At 31.7% G+C, this 20934-nt stretch overlaps 3 protein-coding genes across 3 annotated transcripts; all 3 read left to right on the top strand.

Annotated features, from left to right (window-relative positions):
• The first annotated feature begins 4088 nt into the window (after positions 1–4088).
• Positions 4089–8124, top strand: LOC135802083 (pupal cuticle protein 20-like). Its single transcript, XM_065315611.1, has 5 exons — positions 4089–4224; positions 6019–6145; positions 6619–6802; positions 7205–7544; positions 7607–8124. The coding sequence occupies exons 1-4, from the start codon at positions 4216–4218 to the stop codon at positions 7542–7544; spliced, it is 660 nt and encodes a 219-aa protein (XP_065171683.1). The 5' UTR covers positions 4089–4215; the 3' UTR covers positions 7607–8124.
• A 7453-nt stretch (positions 8125–15577) lies between these two features.
• On the top strand, positions 15578–17107 carry LOC135802056 (endocuticle structural glycoprotein SgAbd-8-like). Its single transcript, XM_065315586.1, has 3 exons — positions 15578–15670; positions 16293–16408; positions 16468–17107. Exons 1-3 carry the CDS (start codon positions 15659–15661, stop codon positions 16736–16738), a joined length of 399 nt encoding a protein of 132 aa, XP_065171658.1. The 5' UTR covers positions 15578–15658; the 3' UTR covers positions 16739–17107.
• A 1276-nt stretch (positions 17108–18383) lies between these two features.
• LOC135802059 (endocuticle structural glycoprotein SgAbd-8-like) lies at positions 18384–18957 on the top strand. The gene is made up of 2 exons (XM_065315589.1): positions 18384–18431; positions 18484–18957. The coding sequence occupies exons 1-2, from the start codon at positions 18420–18422 to the stop codon at positions 18841–18843; spliced, it is 372 nt and encodes a 123-aa protein (XP_065171661.1). The 5' UTR covers positions 18384–18419; the 3' UTR covers positions 18844–18957.
• The last annotated feature ends 1977 nt before the right edge of the window (positions 18958–20934 follow it).

Below are 20934 nucleotides of genomic sequence, written 5' to 3'. Positions count from 1 at the left end.
ACAAACCTACTAAAGTCAGTTTATGAAGATGCCCTCTGGGCGAAACATGTCAACTCAAAAATAAAATTGTAAATCCAAAATCACGTATAATGTTTAATAAATAAATATTTTTTATAAAAATGTATTTGTTTATATATTGCATTTTGCATTTTTGAGTAAATAAATATAATACATTAATTAATTTCATATCAGTTAGATTAGCTATAATTCTTTATTTTGCCACGTTTGATGTATTAAAAGTAGTTCCACTTTTCCAATTTTCACAAAACTATTGAAAAACCGGCGCATTAAAGGAAGAAGTAGAAGATATATTTTTGTGTGTAATTATTAATAATTATAGCATTTATGGTTTTATTGTCTTTTGTATCCTCATTGTAACTTATCTTATGGGCAATAAATGGTTCTGGTACATTAAAATTGATTCATGATTTAATTGTTTATACATCGCATTTTGCATTTTTGTGCATAGTTCCACGATAAAATGGAAGTATATAAGAAGTTTTTTTAATCTTATGTTAGTTATCTGGAACTCATTTTTCAGAAAAGTAATACATCTGTTCAAAAATGAAATCCTTCTTCGTGGTTTTGCTGCTTGCAGTTGTTTGCGTCCAATTACTGGAATGCCGTTATGTTATCCGTAGATCTGGTGACAGCAATGATATAAATCATGCACCTTCTTTGTACCTATGTATCAACTTTATTACTCAAATTTAAATTAATAAGTAATGTTTTTTAGGGATGAAAGAACCGAATTTCTATTACAGAACGTTACATGAATATTTGGTTCGCAACATGAAACCAAGAAGTGCTCGAATTGGTACTGCCTTACAATTATTTTTAGCTGGAGGTGGTTTGGGTAAGAAATAAAAATTACTGGTCTGTTTTCTCAATAAAAATGAATAAACGATTTAATGAATAAATATTAGCATCTTAATCAAGTGGCCAAACTAGAGTTTTCCATACATTTTATTTCCCGGTTGAGGTTTTTGTATTTTAAATCTTTGAAATTCGCTCGTACACCACCGGGAAATGTAAGGATATAAATGTTTGACTGGCGACGGTCTGGTGCTGCACCGTAGGCAAATGCGCAGGCGCAAGCTCCGCCCCGTAGATAATGCTCGTAAATAAAGTAGTGACGGCATTGCCGTGACTAAAAACGCTCTCAGTAAAAATACATTTATAAAACAAATTTGATGTTTTTTTTTAAATTAAAATTTACATGTGCGCAAACCGCTATAGATAAAATTCCTCTTGCCAGTAATAAAATGACATTCCAAATACCCAAAGAATCCAAAAGAATTCAGACTAATGTCTTAATACCTCAATGCTGATTGCGCATTCTAATGCCTGCTAATTGTCAATGCCTTATCATGTCATTGAATACGGTATTAGCTTCAAGAATGAAGAACCATCAAGACCATCAAGTGATAGTGATGGCACATCTAATGAGATGAGTGAATTTCACACGCATTTACCTATACTCTATTATAATTAATCAATTAAAACGATAAACAGATTACCACGCACAGCTGCGTCGACAGATGCGTCGACCTTGCAGGCCGTCTGCACTGTCGCTTGCGCAACGCATCGGCGGACGCCATTTGCAAAAAACATATGGCGAAAAGTACCTAAATAGATCCACGACGCTTCGTTATTCAATACAAATGAGGCGTAAATGTCAACGGCAATACGATTGAAATTACCATTTTGTTTCATGCGTTTGTTACAATCATTAACTGGATAAATTAAAATATTATTTCACCTGAAAAGAAAAAAAATCGTCGATAAAATTGTCTTAATATGAGATTCAACTTGCTTTGGAGATGAAAAGAGGGCTCGACCAGTTGCAACTTCTTTTTGTGTGCGGTGGAAGATTGACGAGCGCTTTGAAATAATTCTGCACGAATCCTGCGCGTTCCATCACGCTCGCACAAAAGCAAAACAGCGTGGAATGTTTAAATTTATTATGTAATGATTAGCCGTTCTCACATTTACACATTCACACATTGCGTATAAGTTAGCAATTAATTATTATGATTATAGGTAATTTTTAGGTTTATTGAATGAATATTCCATCAATTCGGTGATGATTTGCATAAAAGCTTATTTTTTATTTTGTTAAACAAAATTCAAAAACACTAGAATAGAAAATTGAAGGATGATTTGTATAAAATAAATAAAAATTTTATGCATTATGCTTACGAATGTCTCTAAGTATATTCATTTGCCTTTCGCCGACCGATCTCGATCGCGATCTCATAAAAGTTGGTTAACAATAAATTCGCCGCGCAAGTATCGTTTACTGACACGCGATTGCACCATCCTTTTGAAGTACGAGTATGCGCTATGAGTGCCATCGCTAAGCCGATTTTGTTGGCGCATGTGAAACAATTATCATAATAAATATATAGAACATTGTTAGACAACTCTTCACGTAGAGGTTACAAATTTATTTATTTACGGCCGACATCAATAACTCAATGGCTTTTTGTGTGCATAAATTTATAACTGTTTAAAAATATTAGCAATGAAAGGACATGCAATGTATGACATTTTAATGGGATGTTCTAATATTTATAAAGGTTTACGAACAATGAGAATATGCATCACATTTATGCATTATACACCTTCAAAAATTAAAAAAATTAAAAATTATAAAAAAATTAAATTAAATGTTATTTTGGTTGCCTATGCGTGGTTAACGTATAACTTAGGTTATACATGTCAATTTTATCAATAATTTTAATGGATTTCAACGCATCAATAAACTTTGCAAGTAATTAAAGCTATAAATTGAAACGCATTTCTGTAATAGCAGGTCACCAATGCGTAAAAATACATAAAACGTGTGCAAATCAATATGATGATGAGCAGCATCTCAGCAGCATTACAACTCATTACACATTACATTGCATTACATTACATGATTACGTAGGTATAGAAAACATTTAGTTATCAAGAGCAAATTGTGTATTTAAACACATATTAGTATAATTCTTTGAATTTTGATGCAAATGTAATTAGATTAAACCGAAAAGAATGACACAATGATGAATCGTTGAGATTCCTGCACGAAAATGTGTTCTGATTAATTTGTCGATGCGACCATCACCGTCGTGATGTGTGCTCTAATGCTCCTAATGGAGCGGCATTACATGTATTAGGCGCTTTTTCGATGCATTTGATGCACTTTCCGAGAGTGGGGTGGTTGGTACATGCGACGCCGGCGACGAAATCCCGGCGGGGTGGCTGCTCCGATTTTGATGCGATATATAAAGGGAAGATTCGGCGGCAATTATCTGCATTAGCGGTTTTGTCAATTGCTCGGTAGCTACCAATACTTTATCAATACATTGTAATCTTAGGTTTTACGGTTTGCAATTTACGTTTTTTTTGTGCTGGTATCATACCAAAGTGTGTAGAAAATTTTAAACAAGTGAATAATGAAGTGGGTAAGTGCAAATTTTCTTCATTGTATAATTTATAAGTTATTATGATCTACAGTAATATTAACAAAAATCACATTTTAAAAACAAATTAAATTCAAATTTATACCAAATAATTGATTTAATTATGTTATCTAAAGAAATATTTAATGTTTCTGTTCAATTTAATTAAAATATTTAGTTATTTTGAGATTAAAGTTAATACAAATTTTGTAATAATACAAATATTATTGATGTAGAATTACTGAAAATGCAAATTTTAAAATTAAAAAAAAAATTTGTTAACCGAAATCTAAATCGCAGTAGGCATCCAAATTTGCTAGTAAAATATGAGCTACTGCATCTTACACAGTTTGTAAAAGTTAATAGCAGTCGTAAAATGTTTTGTTTAAGGTGTTTTAAGACAGGTGAAGGCATTAAATGCAAAAAAATTAATTTTAGTCCAAAATATTAAAATTTAAGAAATAAAACATAAATTGACTGTAATATAACGTTAATTTTCTAAATATTTTGTTAAAAANAGAGAGTGGGGTGGTTGGTATGCGACGCCGGCGACGAAATCCCGGCGGGGTGGCTGCTCCGATTTTGATGCGATATATAAAGGGAAGATTCGGCGGCAATTATCTGCATTAGCGGTTTTACCAATTGCTCGGTAGCTACCAATATTTAAATCAATACATTGTAATCTTAGGTTTTACGGTTTGCAAATTACGTTTTTTTTGTGCTGGTATCATACCAAAGTGTGTAGAAAATTTTAAACAAGTGAATAATGAAGTGGGTAAGTGCAAAGTTTTATTGTATAATTCTTAATTTGTTAATACTTATGGAAATATTAACGAAAATCACATTTTGAAACAAATTCAATTCAAATTTACACAAAATAATTGATTTAATTATATTATCTAAAGAAATATTAAATGTTTCAGATAAATTTAATTAAAATATTTAGTTATTTAAAGATTACAATTAACACAAATTTTGTATAGATTATTATTGATATAGAATTACGAAAAAAATTATTTTTTGATTTTCTTTTTAATTTGTAAACCGAAATCAAGTAGTAAAATATAAAAGCTACTGCAATTTACACAGTTCATAAAAGTTAATAGCGCTCATTAGGAAATGTTTTGTTTAAGGTGTTTTGAGACAGGTGAAGGCATTAAATGCAAAAAATTGAATTTTAGTGCAAAATAGTAAAATTTAAGAAATAGAAACATATAGAATTGACTGTAATATAACGTTAATTTTCTACAAATATTTTGTTAAAATATTTAAACTGCTATAAAATTATCAAATTTCTACTAATAAAATTGATATAAGTAATTGTTTGGATACAAATGTTTAATTTCATTAAAATCTAAGAATTCTATACATAAAACTTACATAAGTTCACACGCATTCTCACAAACCAAAATTAGCAATCGATCAATTTCCAATTAATTGAAAAATTACTTAATATCTAACCGCGTAATAAAAAAAAAGAAGCGCAGTGAGTAAAACGAAATAAGGTGAAATACCTAGACGTCTCCGCGCGTGTCACGCAACACCGTGGGCAGGCGTGCAGATAAATCTATTTCGAGCGATCAAGGAAGCCGAGAACCACCTTCGATGGTGATAAATTCTCCGCCAAAGTACTTGCTCTCGTACTTTCCTTCCAACGCAACGCAACGCGATGCAACACAAGCGCATCTCATATTGCATTGCGAATTGCTCTTATCGGCAGGCTTGCGCAATCGGCTCATCTTTCGACTCACACAAGTCGCGCCGCCGCGTCCATATTAGTATCGCGATTTATGACAACGTAACCGTCGAGTCCGAGACTGCCGTGATGAGCATCGTCGTGCATCATCATCTCGAGTGTCGTGCAAAAGACAACATAACAAGACACTAGCTTGTTTTGTTAGGTGGTGTGTGCTCTTGGCGAGCCAAGATGAAGTTGTTTCCAAACACGACCGTGCGGTTACATATTTTACGATTGCAACAAATCCCAAGCGATAACTGAGACATAAATGTACATTGGATGATGCAAGTGATTTGAATAATTATTCCAAATGTATTTATTTTGTCAATTACATGTTTTTATCTTGTAAATTTTCTGCGCATGCGCGAATAAAATACTTATGTAGAACAAGTTGCAGCTTAAAGCGTTAATGAGTTTAATGGTTGCGCATCATAACCTTGCCCGAGATACGACATTCGACGTGCTTAGTAAACATTCACGCTTGTCATTTACATCTAGGCTTCTTTCGCGAAACCCTGAAACTATAAATGGACCGATGTATGCGTATATGCGTAATTGAGCATAAACTAATCCAAAATGAGCATTTTCCAAAATATTTTTACCATGAATATAAAAATTCAAGATGGCTGCGATTTCATTTTAAACGATTTTGTAAATTCAAAACAGTTGAAAGTTTGTTAAAAGTAGCAAAATACTTGAATCTCTTGAAGAATCTTTCGATTGTATGATATCTTCGTGCGCGGTGAACGGAGGAAGAATGGGTAGCAACAAGCGAGAGTTGTTTATTTCATTCGAATATAAATCTCAACAGCGCGTTGTTTATGTTTGCAGTTGATCGTCGCAACGTTGGTGAGTGTGTCGTGCGCAGCACGCTTGGAAAACACGTATCTGCCGCCGAATGGTGCGGGCGGCGCTGGTGGCGGACCGATTATTGAACCACCAAGACCTGGCGGCGGTGGTAAGTCTTAATAAAATTAACATTTATATTAATGAAGTTTTTTTAATAGTATATGCAAATTACAATATAATAGTTATTACAATAGTAACTTCTGCAATTGTAAAGTTCAAGATTAGAATAAATTAATTGTTCTTGCGGTTGTTGTTAGTTCTTTTGTCTTTAACATATCAGCGGCGCGTTGCATTCGCTCGTAACTCAAGCAGCAGCGAGTGAAATAGCGTCTTGCGATGTGCATCGCGTGTTCGTCGAAAACTCGTGAAAGGTTATTACGTGCTCCAAATAAAATCAACGTGAAGGGTGGATGAGTGCACGATCCTTTCGAATATCGCGCGAATCTGTTTACAATCCGACTGCTAGTCTTGATATTGCAAACAGTTAGATGTTCGATTGCTAAATTCATGATTTCGCAGTTGTAGCTAATTTAGCAACAACGATTTGAAGGAATTAATTATTTTATTTTAATGATTTTTTAGGTGGTAAACCTGGTGGCACATATGGACCACCCGGAGGTGGATCAGGAGGAGGTGGAGGAGGCGGCGGTGGCGGTGGAGGCGGTGGAGGTGGCGGAGGTGGGGCTGGAGGAAGCAATCCTGATGCAGATGCCACTATCCTGAGTTATGAAAATGAAAATAATGGAGATGGCAATTATAAATACAGGTAATCATTATTTATATTTTATATATAAGTGTATGTTAGTTTGTTTATATATTACGCTTTTACGGAAAAACCACCGGACCAATTTTGATAAATTTTTGTGTAGTGATACTTTTGAATAAGGAAAATAATATTGACTACTTTTTGTTGCAAAAATATTACTTAAAAGATGTAAAATAAGTGATTAAAGTTGATATGGAGATTTATTAAGAATTATTGTTCTATAATTCTCATCCAGATGGCTCTGGAGCGCATTTTTACACAGTTTTATTTTTTAATATATAATTGAGTATATATTTTGCGGATTTGAGAGAAAATAAATTCAAAAAATAAAAATTTAGGTAATTTATATTAAAATCTGTTTTATTTTCCATTGATTTGTATCTGATTATAAAATGATTGTAGCTATGAAACATCAAATGGAATCAAAGCCGAAGAACAAGGTGAATTGAAAAACGCTGGTTCCGAAAATGAAATTGAATCCGTGAAAGGTTCCTATTCCTACACGGACCCAGATGGTAATGTCATCACCGTAGAATACACCGCCGATGAGAATGGTTTCGTTCCCAAAGGTGATCATCTGCCAACACCGCCACCAATCCCTGATGAAATCCTCAAGTCACTGGAAATGAACGCCGCTGAAGAAGCAGCCGGTGGTGGTGAAGGTGGTAGCGCTGGTTATCCAAGTGGAAATGGTGGTGGTGGAGGTGGTGGTAATGGGGGCGGCAACGGTTACAAATATTAAGTGAGTTTAATACAATTTTAAAGCATTATTATGAGTAATAATAAAATAATAATGCTGTTTAGAGTTTTCGTCACTGATAGAAGACTAATATAGCACCCTGGGCACAATCTACACCGCTTGCAACTTGAATCAACTTGAATCTTGAAAACTACGTATTTAAGCTTCCAGTTCTAATTAGTCAGAAACACACACATATCTTCTATACATCCCGATTTTTATTTTATCCCCTCTATTTTATTCCCTGGTTCCTTATTTCCTGGTTTTTGGATGATGCAGATATTTCTTGGAGTCTTTTTTTCGCAAATGCACAGAAAATGTATTATCGCACATAAATTAAGTTATTGCAGCTTTAATTTACTGATGTACAAATTGCTTTGATCATGTATTAGGTATACGCAGTACAATGTATGTTATTATCGATAATTAGCAAAGACATAGTTTTATACTTTGACAACAGTCTGTACCATACACGATTATATTTTATTCACACGATATTTGTAACACAAATTATTCGTATGTGTTGTGTTCATTTTTTAAGTTGCATGCATTTTTTAAATAAAATGATATGAGTAATATACAATTCTAATATATTTTTTATTCTTTTCATTATAATCTGATCGAAAAATTCTTTCTGCTTATTTTGAACTATTTGGTGTGATTATTATTTATTAAATTCAGTTTAGATTCTTGAAAAAAATCGTAAAAATTATTTTGTTCACTTTTGCTTATTTTTGAAAGAGAAGTAAAGAAAAGTAAGTAAAAAGTTGTATTTTTTTTTACTTTTCAACTTTTGTTTGGATGGTTTATATTTCCTAATTGACATTTGGCGTTGTACTAATTTAATTAACAGCTAATTGTAATATTTATCCGTGCGTCAATTAAATTGTTTATAACTTATACTCAATCAAATATTTATAGCTCATTACCATATAAATATTATAAATATGAGAAAACAAATATATTTGTAAAAATGTTACAACAATTCTTAAAGAAAAAAATTATTCAGTGTTTCATTTGGAAGTGCAAGGTATGCACATAGTTCACCATGAATATGAAATTAATTTCTGCCGTAGTTGTTTTAATGTCACTTGTTGCAATTAGTGAGTACAAATTTGTTACATATTTTAATCTTACTTAGTTAATTTGTTATGTACCTATACATATTACTTACACTTATTTGACTTTTTAGGTTTTGCCGCACCTGCTCCTTCACCAATAGCAAATCCAAACGGCGGCTATGATTTTGATTACACACATACAGGGCCTCTTATTGCGCACATGCGAAATGGGAACGATGTGATTATCATTTTTACGCCAACTCAAGTGCAAATGAACATTCAAAAATGTATACATAATAGACACTAACAATATTAATCATGTAAATAAATTATTACTATCGTCATAGGTTGTTTTAAAATTATTTTGACTATAATTAATGAGAAATTAAAGGAAAAAAAACAATTTGTTGACATTATGACACAGTAAGCGTATAATTTATTTATATTTAACAAGAAAATGTTTAATTGATTACGATAAAATGGTGACTACTGTGATTGTCAACAGTGAAGGACCCAGTGCTTCTCAAACTTTGCGAATATGCATTATTCCACGACACGTTTTAGAAAATTGAACTTTTTGAGGTTGTAGAGCTGAATAGAGCGTTTATTCCTAGCCTTGTCCTAGAGAATTACAAAAGAAAATAAAATTCAATAAAGAAAACAAAGTTTTTGCTAAAAAAATAAAATTATATCAAATAATAGTGCAAGTGACCATTGGAAAAGGACGAGTTTTACATTATCTTAGGCCAAACTTGAATTTCGTATAAAAATGTTGAGAAACTCTGGCATACAATATCATTAATTAATGGATTAATGTCGTGTTGGTAAACAAGTGATTTGCATGTGTGTTGTGAGCAAACACGCTTGTTTGTTACTTTTTTTGCGGTTGTAGTATTTCTTCGTATGATGTAATAAAGAAAACCAGGCAGAGGCAAATAAACCAATCATGTTTTAAAATCAACGATGAACTACGACTATTCCTCAAGGCTGTGGATGATTGTCCTGTTGTCATCTTGTAATTTGCATTAACTCAATCTTTATTTAATTGGCTATACGAATAAATATAATTTAATCAAACGGTTAGTAGTAAAGATGGCTATAAATTAACCAATCAAAAATGGTTGCTAAGTAGCAAGCGAAACATTTTGATGTTTTTTTCTTACAACTGCGTTAAATTTTGTTTTTTGTTGGCGTAAATCTTAATAAAATATAATCTTGATTTAATTATGAGCTAAATTTGTAAATACGATCCTCATTTTTATTTAAAAAAATCAAAAATGTTGATGTTTGACGTTTGCATCAAAAAGCAATCTTCCGTTTCCTTGGTCCAAACAATCTCCATTCAAACCTTGATCAAAATTAATTAATAGGTTTTTGCCTGAAAGCGTCACAAACAACCAATTATTTGCAATTATAAAATTACAACTAAATAAGGAATAAATCTTAAATTTTAATAAAGTTTCCAGTACTTTACCTTATGTCTCTGTGGCATACTAATAAAGTGAAAGGTTATTAATCTTAATCACTATTAATTGACAATTCGTTGAACAAGTTACAATGCAATATTCCTGTAAGTTCAAATTATATTTACTTGACAGGCAACGTTAAAAGTTTTAAATATCGACGAATCAATCAGATAGGAAGGACTCAATTTACTCAACTTTAATCAAGTCTAACCGTCTGAGCTTCAGTAAACAGCATACTTTGCGCTTGTTACGATCGGTTACGTTTTAAAACGTCGAATTAACGAATTAGGTTTATTATAAATGCGTGACACGCTTGAATAATACCTACAACAATCCCAATGGAAATTGCATCGACAACACGCTTTGCGATAAAAACATTTTGATTCACGGACGAGATAATTGTTTCGCAAATATTTTCGGTATGAATTATGGCCGTAAACACATAACTTTATCACGTTTATTAATAATACAAATTAATTTCAAAACAATTAAATGATATTATAGAAAATTATTAACTTCATCATAAAGCCAATAAATGGCACTTAGTTGGGTTAAATTTAGCAAGAAAAAGTTTATTGCTTCATTACTGGCTGTCAACGTTTTTTTGTTAATGAGTTCTGTTCATTGTTGCCACAGTTGAGCGTAAATTAGTCGCAAGCGTGAATTGAGTTATGATATTGGTGACCTAAAACACTCACGGTCATCGAGTGAATTAGGAAATTCTTAACTTTGTCGGCGAAAAATTTAATTAACATAACAATTAATAAATAATATACAATAAAACAATAAAATACAATTTGGTTATTATTTCTTTTTTGAAATGGGTGTTACAAATTTTTCAATAGTTTATTAAGTATCAATTTGTATCATATAGTTTTGTGCTGCACCGTAGGGAAACGCGCAGGCGCAGGCTCCGCCCCGTGCATAAAACCCGTGAGTAAAGTACTTTAGTTACGGCCATGATTAAAGTACAACTTTTGTATCTAAAAACCGTGGAAAACTCGCGCTTTAAGGTGGAAGAAAAAAATTCAATATTTTTGCATTATCAACTGTGTCTTATAAGAAATACGTGAAAAACAATTTGAAAATCTGTATCACAACTCATTAAACCCAAAAATGAAGAAATTATATATAATAGCTAAATATACAGTATTAATTTTTATGTATACCACAGTATTTACAGATTTGATATATGTGAGTAATGAAAGTGAGGCGTATACGCAAATTTAAACTCTAGTTGGTGCAATAGGTCACACTTTCAAAATTAAACTTTTTCGTAATCGTCTGTCGGCTTCTGACAATTAACATTTTTTTTAGGTACGAATAACTTTATGCATTTATGGAATAAATATCGATAGCATTTTATTTATTTTGAATGCGTTTTTTTGCTAATATTATCTGCTAAATAAACTTGACACATCTATAAAAAAAAATTAACAATAAAAATGTGCGCTGATGCTTCTTGATAAATGATGCGGTTTTATGATACGAACCTAAAAATTAAATTAACATATGGTAACACCTTATATGTGCTGCACCGTAGGAAACGCGCAGGCGCAGGCTCCGCCCCGTGCATAAAACCCGTGAGTAAATTACTTTAGTCACGGTCATGATTAAAGTACAACTTTTGTATCTAAAACCGTGGAAAACTCGCGTTTTAAGGTGGAAGAAAAAATTAAATATTTTGCATTATCAACTGTGTCTTATAAAAATACGTGAAAAACAATTTGAAAATCTGTATCACAACTCATTAAACCCAAAATTGAAGAAATTAAATATAATAGCTAAATATACAGTATTAATTTTTATGTATACCACAGTATTTACAGATTTGATATATGAGAGTAATGAAAGTGAGGCGTATACGCAAATTTAAACTCTAGTTGCTGCAATAGGTCACACTTTCAAAATTAAACTTTTCGTAATCGTCTGTCGGCTTCTGACAATTAACATTTTTTAAGGTACGAATAACTTTATGCATTTATGGAATAACTATCGATAGCATTTTATTCATTTTGAATGCGTTTTTTGCTAATATTATCTGCTAAATAAACTTGACACAGCTATAAAAAATTAACAATAAAAAATGTGCGCTGATGCTTCTTGATAAATGATGCGGTTTTATGATACGAACCTAAAAATTAAATTAACATATGGTAACACCTTATATGTAAACATGCCATAAAAATCATAAAATCTTAAAAGTTTAAGCAAATATTTTTTATAATTCAATATTTTAATATATAGTTATAAAAGTTGCAAATGTTAATCATATTAAGTGTGAGTAATTGAAAACGCTCTGATGATGAATATCAAAAGATGACCATGTCAGAAATATTCCCACAATAAACTGTTTGGAGGCATTATTGTCCTTCTAAAATACAAACAAACACAATAAAACATTTCATTTCTGAAAGCATTGACAACCTCAATTATTTCAAAGAAGAAAAAATCATGACTTTTGAACTGTGGTCAAAAGTTCAAAAGTACATTCAAGTCAAGATATAATTTTGACATTTTTACAATGTCAATAAAACGAATTATTGTAGTAAAGAGTTAATTACGTGCTTTAATGTCTTACTCGGTCAAGTTCATTGCAAGAAAATGAAAGCAAATGAAAACGAAAGCATTTACTGAAATAATAAAATACTAAAACCTACATAGATACAATCAAAGAGCGAAAGTGAAAAACAAAGCAAAAGGTCAAGTTCGTTAAGTAAAAAACGAGATTTTGAGAACTCTAGAGTTTAAGAACTTGAGAGTTTTTAGAGCTCAAGATCTGTACAGAACCAAGTTTACGTTTCGCTTTCAGACAAACTTTCTTTTTGTGCGAAAGAAGTGCACGTAGACTTATATTACTTACGTTGAGTAACTTCATGTGAGAGAGTGCTACTTAACCGTACATCAAACTGGAACTTCATCATCGATGAAATAATGATACTCGTAATACGATGAGTATTAAACCACAAAAAGAAAAATTTTTCTTCTTAAACATTAGTCATTCAAAAACTTAAAAATCAAAAATTTATATTCTAAGCGGAAGTTTTAAAATTTAAGTCGTAGATCCATCTAAAATAATGTATATTTTGAGAATCCTTCAATATCAACGTTAATTGTATGTTCCACTAGAGATTATTCATGTTTTTCGTTTTTTTTTCTTGCTCGCCGATTGTCTTGAGTGTTTATTGTTTGAACGATGAATTGTTGAAATGTAGTTGAAGAAATAAATGATTCGCGCTCGCAAAATAATTAACACGTTCTAAATATCTAGATAATCATGAGAAGTCGTGTCGAATCCTGCGATTTTTGATAATTAGGCTTAAAGTTGAAGGCCACCGCTTGGCTTTTCATAAATAACACATAATTACATAACGGAACTGTTTCAAAAGTAAACAAAACAAGAATAATGGCCCAAAATTTAAAAATCTTTTATGCTAAAAATATGTTTTGTGCGTAGAACAATTGTTGTAATAAATAATTTTAATATTCACTTTCTATTTGGTTTCAATCTGTCTGAATTAAATAAATTTTATGCTAAATGTAGCAAAATTTTGTATAAGATATTCCATAAAATAATATTATTATAATTTATACTGTTTATTGCTTATTTGTTTTTGTTCAGATGGTCATATCTTCACATATGAATATTTGTTTAAGGAAGTTTGTATTTTCGTACTGGGCGGGCGACTTTTACATAATCTTTTCTCAATGTTGCGCCAGACAAGAAGCAAATTCTGATAAATAAATAAATAACAATCGGCAATAACTGTCAGTGGTCGATGCATAAATTTGCCATGAAACAAGGAACGTGTGAGAAAAAATTGAATTTCACTCCAGAAATTGCCATTTTTGCCAATTTTGGGCACATATTACGTATTTAAACATTTTAAAGAATTTATTTTTAGATTTTAAGATTTTAACCTATAAAATCCATGTTAAAAGCACCAATAAAACAATTAATTAACACTTTTAAACCTAAACCTGTGAAACGCAACGATTAAATTTCATAAAGTAATAAGAACTTTTAATTAACATCTAAGTAATATTTTTACTAACGTTTTGTACCCAATTTCACATTGGTAAACTATTTAAAGTCAGAAAACAGACACGTATTAAACAAAACTTGCGTTTTTTAGCTCATTTATTTACAAACGTATTAAAGTATTTAAATTCTTCACTGGCAAAGAGTTCTTTCATGAGAAACGTCGATGATTAAATTGTACACGCGAAAAGCCATTAGAATGCATTAAATGTTTACGAAATACATAACACTTGCGCACACAACGAGACGCAATTTTGCTAATCGGCGCTGAGCGCGCTCGTTGCGCACTTTATTCTTTTGTTGCGATTCCGGGCGATGGGCAAACAATTTGTTTACGAGCTGCCAACAGCGGAATGTATCAACAATGCAAAGCCAACAAAAAGACTAAAAAACTCTGAATGCATTGTAATTGAATAGATTTAAAAGCATAAAAAATATTTTTTCGTTTTTTTGAACATTTTTTTATTCATTGCAAAATTTAAGCAAAAATAAAATAAAATTTTTGGTACCATTTTTCTTTTTGTAATGTTTATTGCATATTACATGTTTCCATGCAGACGATACGAGTATTGTGATTTGTGTCGGCGTGTTGCGGATGCAACCTTTTCCGTAAAGGTTGCGCCCGTATATTAATAACAATAAAAAGACATTCGAAAGTTTTTCACCTTTTTGTCGAGTACACACGCGAATGTGTAACGCCTTACAAGCGATTTTGTTGCGATTCATTCATCAAACGACGCCTCTGCTTTCATTCTTACCTTTTTCATATTTTATCCAGAGTCAAATGTCAAAAATCAAAGCGCTCAAAACATATAAACATATATCGTATTGTTATAACATTTAAAAGTTTCAGATTTTTATTTCTATACCATAGAAAATAAATTTATACCTACATGTTTCTTTGTTGTGTGATTTTTAAAGAAATATACTGATTATATCACACATTGAAATTAATTTAATTTTCTTACATTCTCAACATTAGCGCATCGATATTTATTTTGATAGAGAAAAGAAAGAAGGTCGGGTCAGCATTGGGCAAGGGAAGCCTCGTCACCCGAAACTTCCAAACTTAGATGCTCTCGCAATACGCACGAATTATTATATTTTTTTACATCTACAATCCATCTTAGTTGATTATTTCTTATTCACTCATTCACTTTTGTTCTGTTATTCAGCGCCTCGGAGTCGTGATGTGCGTTGATTATTACTTCACTTATTGCCTTATTGCTCGCGTCTAAAAATATAAAATTATAAACAAAACCAGTACTGGTAATACTCGAATGATGTGTGGAACAGTGGAACACAAAAGTTATGTGTGTGTGTGTGTGTGTGTTGGAATTTTTATTTTTGAAGGGGCGCTGGCGTTCATCGCACGTGGTGGGATTACTTACAAGCAATGCCGCCTGAAGAAGCTGATGCTCACGGGTATAAATTCTGCCGATGGCTCTGGGGATTCTCAGAGTCGTTTGTCATCTTGTTTGCATCGCTATAACAATCGCAATTTTGGATTAATTTTTAGTGCTGCTAATTGGAGTGTAATCAACAATCATGAAATATATTGTAAGTAATTATTATTAATAATAAATGAAAAAAATATATATTTTTTTTTAATTTTTATTTATTTTTTTAAATTTTTTAAATTTTATTGAAATTGTATTAACAGATTAAAAAAATTAAATTGCAAATAGGGCTTACTTACTAATAACTGAAAAGTAATATAATTACAATTTTTAATTAATTTTTTTAGTCTCCATGAAAAATTGTGTAGATATTAGTTTTTACAGAATAAGTTTTAGAACATTTAATTGCGAGTATTATTGGTTGCCTAATTAACGTGTTAATATTTTTTTTATTTTAACGGCGTTGCTTCTTTTTAATTTGCATTGCTGTTTACATTATGAGAGAGTAAAAATTAAGCTTCATCATACAGCAGTGTCTTGCTTAATTTCATTCAATTTACTACGAGTATTTACCAATTCATAAATCAACATCTCGTAGCGCGCGACGGCCTACTACAAAGCAAGTGAAGTTAATGTCAGCCTATGCAAATTGACGCATAAATTACATTTTCAAGATTTTGAGAAACAATAAAAGAATCGTGTGAAGTAATTTTTAAGTAATGTGTAAACCAAATTGCTTAATAGGCTTTTAAAAATCTCATAGTAATAATGATGTGTTTTAGGTTTTTGTAGCTTTAATCGGCGTTACCATTGCCGCCCCTCAAGGACCAACAACTGAACCGGTCCCAATTCTTCGTCAAGAACAGGAAGTTAATTTTGATGGTTCCTATAAGTGGAAGTAAGTTTAGATGTTTAATAATTGTATTCTTGGATAATTAAAGAGTATCTTTGTTTTAGTTATGAAACAGGAAACAGTATCACAGCTGAAGAACAAGGTTTCCTGAAAAATGCCGGTCAGCCCGAGCAGGAAGCTCAAGTAGCACAAGGTCAATACAAGTATACCTCACCTGAAGGTCAAGTCATCGAGTTGTCTTACATTGCTGATGAAAATGGCTTCCAGCCTGTGGGTGCACATTTACCTACACCGCCTCCAATTCCAGCCGCCATTCAAAAAGCTCTTGACTACTTGGCTTCACTGCCATCTACCGAGTCGCCACAACGACGATAATTTAGGCAACCAAATTGACACATAACACAATATTTTGTAAACGTAAATTTGTTGATGTCACACTTTTATCACACGTTTTCAATGAAATCCAGTCGATCATCACAACCTGTTTATAATCATGCCAAAAAATACATCGCACACGCATTATACTATAAATAAATTAAACTTAAATTTAAATTTGTCTCCAAGCAACTTTGATCATGTATAGTAATCGTATATTTTTGTAACTATCTGTATGTAATTGAATCTAGTTGTAAATTCTCGTGTTACCGTCATTGTATCTTCAGAACGTTTATTCAAATAATTTTTTATGTTATCGTTTGAATAAACGTTTTATGATTCAATAAATTAAAAATATTTTTTGATAAATTATCTGTACTTATAATATCTACCAATATCCAAATGTAAAAACTTATTATTTTAATTTTATGTTAATGAAACAATTCAACAATATTTGACATTTTTTTCAATGCTCACAACTTACAGGATTTAATTTTTTATTGTTTGCTGATTTGATGTAAAATTAAATATCACAACTATTAAAGTAGGTTTACGTTAAAATATGTGACGGGATAATAAATCATCGTATTAGATGAAATTTGTGGGCATAAATTATGCAATTATGCAATTATTTTAAATGTTGAAATGCATATGCAAAATTACCTTTGTCCTATACCTTAAGCCAGAAGAAATCAACAGAATTCACAATTTTCAGTGAAAATTTAATAAAATAATTTATGAATACATTTTATGACATTGAATCAACGCAATAAAAATGTCGAAATCATCTAAATTTCATAAATAGTGTATCATCAGAATTTACACAACTGATGATCTTTAAAATTCTTACAAAATACAAAACTATTTGACGATTCCCGAATATAATGAATGGAATGGTCCATAATTTCACGGTGTTCTTGTTCTCATTCTCGTTGACATAACACGTTGACATAAGTAGTTGTTTAATTGATTGCCAAATCGCGTCTTCTATTCATTTATAACAAACAAATAAAATCTTTTTCAATTCATATATTCCATTATAAATACAAGTTTATTGCGGCTATTACACCAGACGCAATCTGGCAAAAGTAAAAGAACGTCGGAGAAAACTTGCACCGGAGCGTAGAAATGCCGAAACAAAAAGGTTAATTAGACAACTAATGATATGATGATGCGACAATATTTAAATGTAAATGTTTTAACTGACCGCATCGAGATTTGTTACATAATTATTTGATTTATATCTTTTTCTGATAAATACTAAATGTTTCTTATAATTTCATCCAAGTAATATAAAAATTATAATTTAATAATTTTGTTGTAACATTCAGTATAATTTATTGTAGCTTCAGGCAGTTTAAGTCTATTGTTTTTTTGAATATAATATAACTCGCCCACTTTTTATGCATCTATTTTAATTTGAATGTGTAAAATTAAATATTACACACCGATAAATTAAATAATCGGTTATTCATCACAGTTGGATGTCTTCTCGCACATCTTAAACAATTTAAACACACGATTAGATGGTGTTAAACAAGTTGGAACTATCGAAAATTTTGTGGCGTCTTCAAAGAGAGGGAGAGTCATCCAACAAGTCATATAAACTGACCCGACAAGCCTATCGATATCATTGACTTTACATTCGTTCAATTATAAACTCAAAGAAATTTCTACTAAAATGAAACTTTTCGTAAGTAAAAATAAAATAAATTTTTATATTATAATTAATATTTTAATTCTAGGTGTTTGCGTTATGTGTGTATTTGGTTGTTGCTGATGATATTCCTATTCTTCGGCAAGTAAGTGAAGTAAATCCTGATGGGTCATACAACTACGCTTATGAAACCGGAAATGGTATCTCTGCTGAAGAACAAGGTTTCTTGAAGAATGCAGGACAGCCGGATCAAGAAGCGCAAGTGATGCAAGGACAATATCAATACCAAAGCCCGGAAGGTGAAACAATTCGAGTGGTGTACATCGCTGACGAGACTGGCTTCCATCCACAAGGAGAGCATTTGCCGACTCCACCACCTATTCCTGCTGCTATTCAAAGGGCTTTGGATTATATCGCTGCAAACCCCAGTCGTGAGAACAATAAATAAATGCAATCAAAATGAAACAATAGCACCAGATTTTTTAACTCACAAAATAATAATATTTGTTCATCCTTTTGTATTGTCTAGTCTAATTTAAATAAATCAATAATTACATCAAAATGTTAATTATTTATTTAATAAATAAAATGTTTTTTTTTTAAGTATAAATTTGTTTATAATGGTCGAGTTTATAAAAATGCAAATTGGATAGTGATCGGCGTTGATTACAAATATTAATTTATGACATCTATTACAATGTTACAATATTTACGATGCGTGAGCTCGTGCCTATCGATGACCCAGTGATATTTTGGCAGAATTTTAAATTAGCGTAGGATTAATTTATTTTATTTTCAATTTTGGGAAAATAGAAAGACACTTACACAAAATATAGGTACCAGTTATAAGATATAAATAGCTGTTGCTAAGCGTTGTAGGCAACTTTAAAAGCTTTTAGTGTGAATGTGAGTATATTAAGCAGAGACTGGAGGAAGTTGGGTATGCAAACATAAAACACTGGCTTCTGATCAGGGATTTGAGTTAAAATGAGCCAAAGATAAAGAATATAAAGATATTGTCACCAAAAATATAATTTGGCAAAAAGAACAAAGAAACAAACGTTTGCAATTAATTCTGGTGTTGCCGAGAAAGTTAGGTAGCAGATATGCCTATATTTTTGTCTCTAATTACACATAAATCATGCATACAGAATAAATAGTAGGTGTAAAATTATTACATTTTTAATGACGACTGAAATAAGATAATTTAATTCATCATAGACACGGATTACGCCATTTAGCAGAATTCCATGCAAGGCGCACTACACAAGTAAACAAGTCACGCGTTCGATAAAAACAAGTTTTGTTAGATAGAAGAGAGAAGATAGTGCTTGGATATACAAAATCATTCAAAAGATATAATTCAAAGATGGCTACAGTGCACTTTTATATAATAAATTCGTATTGTTTGGGTGAGTAACACTGGGTTTTTGTGAGTGTCGTGAGTGTGGAGTTGAATGTTGTGATTTATGTCGCGTGAGCGCAACCGGTGCGTGCGCTTTACTTTTATATACACAATTTAATTTTGCATATGTGCGAGGTTGATATAACTGTTGCAAAGCAATGCAAATGTTTGGTATTAATCCACTTCAGGTTTACCGAACGTTTGCATTAATTTTCAATAGTTTTAAAGTGTTTTTCAGAATTACTTATTAATTCTTGTTTGAACTCCATATGTTACAAAGAAAATTAAATAATAATAATAACCAAATGAAATAATTTTCTACATATTTATTAGTAAGTAGGTACTTTATTACATTCTATTATCAACTTTGTTGAATCATTTGTTTGGCTTAATTTAAAAAGTAATCATTTAGAATCGTCGGTTTGCTTGCTGTTCTGGGGTGGGTGCGATGCGATCCCGGTCAACGCTCTTTTGAATAGCTACCGGAATTGAGGTGAGTGGGTAGGTAAATCTGTAGTTTGGTATCCATTCTCATCAGCAATGTGCAGGATCTGGATAGGTGTCCTTCAGAGAGAGTCCACGCGAATGATCCCTGTACGGTTTTACAACTTGCTCAGTCCCTAACTGCTGTACCTAGGCTTATCTTATTAGCGAATACCATTATCTGTTTCGTGGCTTGCAAACCACCATAATAATTGTAATTGCAAATGCCATTTGTCAAAGAGTAGCGGTGTAACTACTTTCCATTTACGTTTAAAAAATCAATACAATGGTACCGCAAGTTTTAGAATGTTGAATATGATTGTATGTTACAGCAATATTTCGCATTTAAACAGAATGGCCGAAAGTCGCAGAAATATCAACGCTTAACGCATTTGCATTTTACGCTGTGTGCACTTTGCTGGACTCTTATTAATATGCAACTAACTAAATAATAAAATAATAGAATAAAATTATACATTTACGACCAGGAATAACTGCCATCCAGGTTGAATGTCAGATTCTGACGCGAAGAATTTGAGCATTTGCTTCAGCACCAGAACTATGTGATCCGTAAAAGATGCTGAGTAGATTTGATGGACCCTAAAAGGGTATTACCAGGACATTAGGAAAGATGCTTGACACATCAGCATG

This window comes from Atheta coriaria, unplaced genomic scaffold (genome assembly GCF_025399875.1).
Source record: "Atheta coriaria isolate IRGN ID8LTWV9N9 unplaced genomic scaffold, Caltech_Dcor_3.1 hic_scaffold_15_pilon, whole genome shotgun sequence".
Taxonomy (NCBI): Eukaryota; Metazoa; Arthropoda; class Insecta; order Coleoptera; family Staphylinidae; genus Dalotia; species Dalotia coriaria.
The sequence above is the reverse complement of the archived record's forward strand: the minus strand, read 5'-3'. Positions and strand labels throughout refer to the sequence as shown.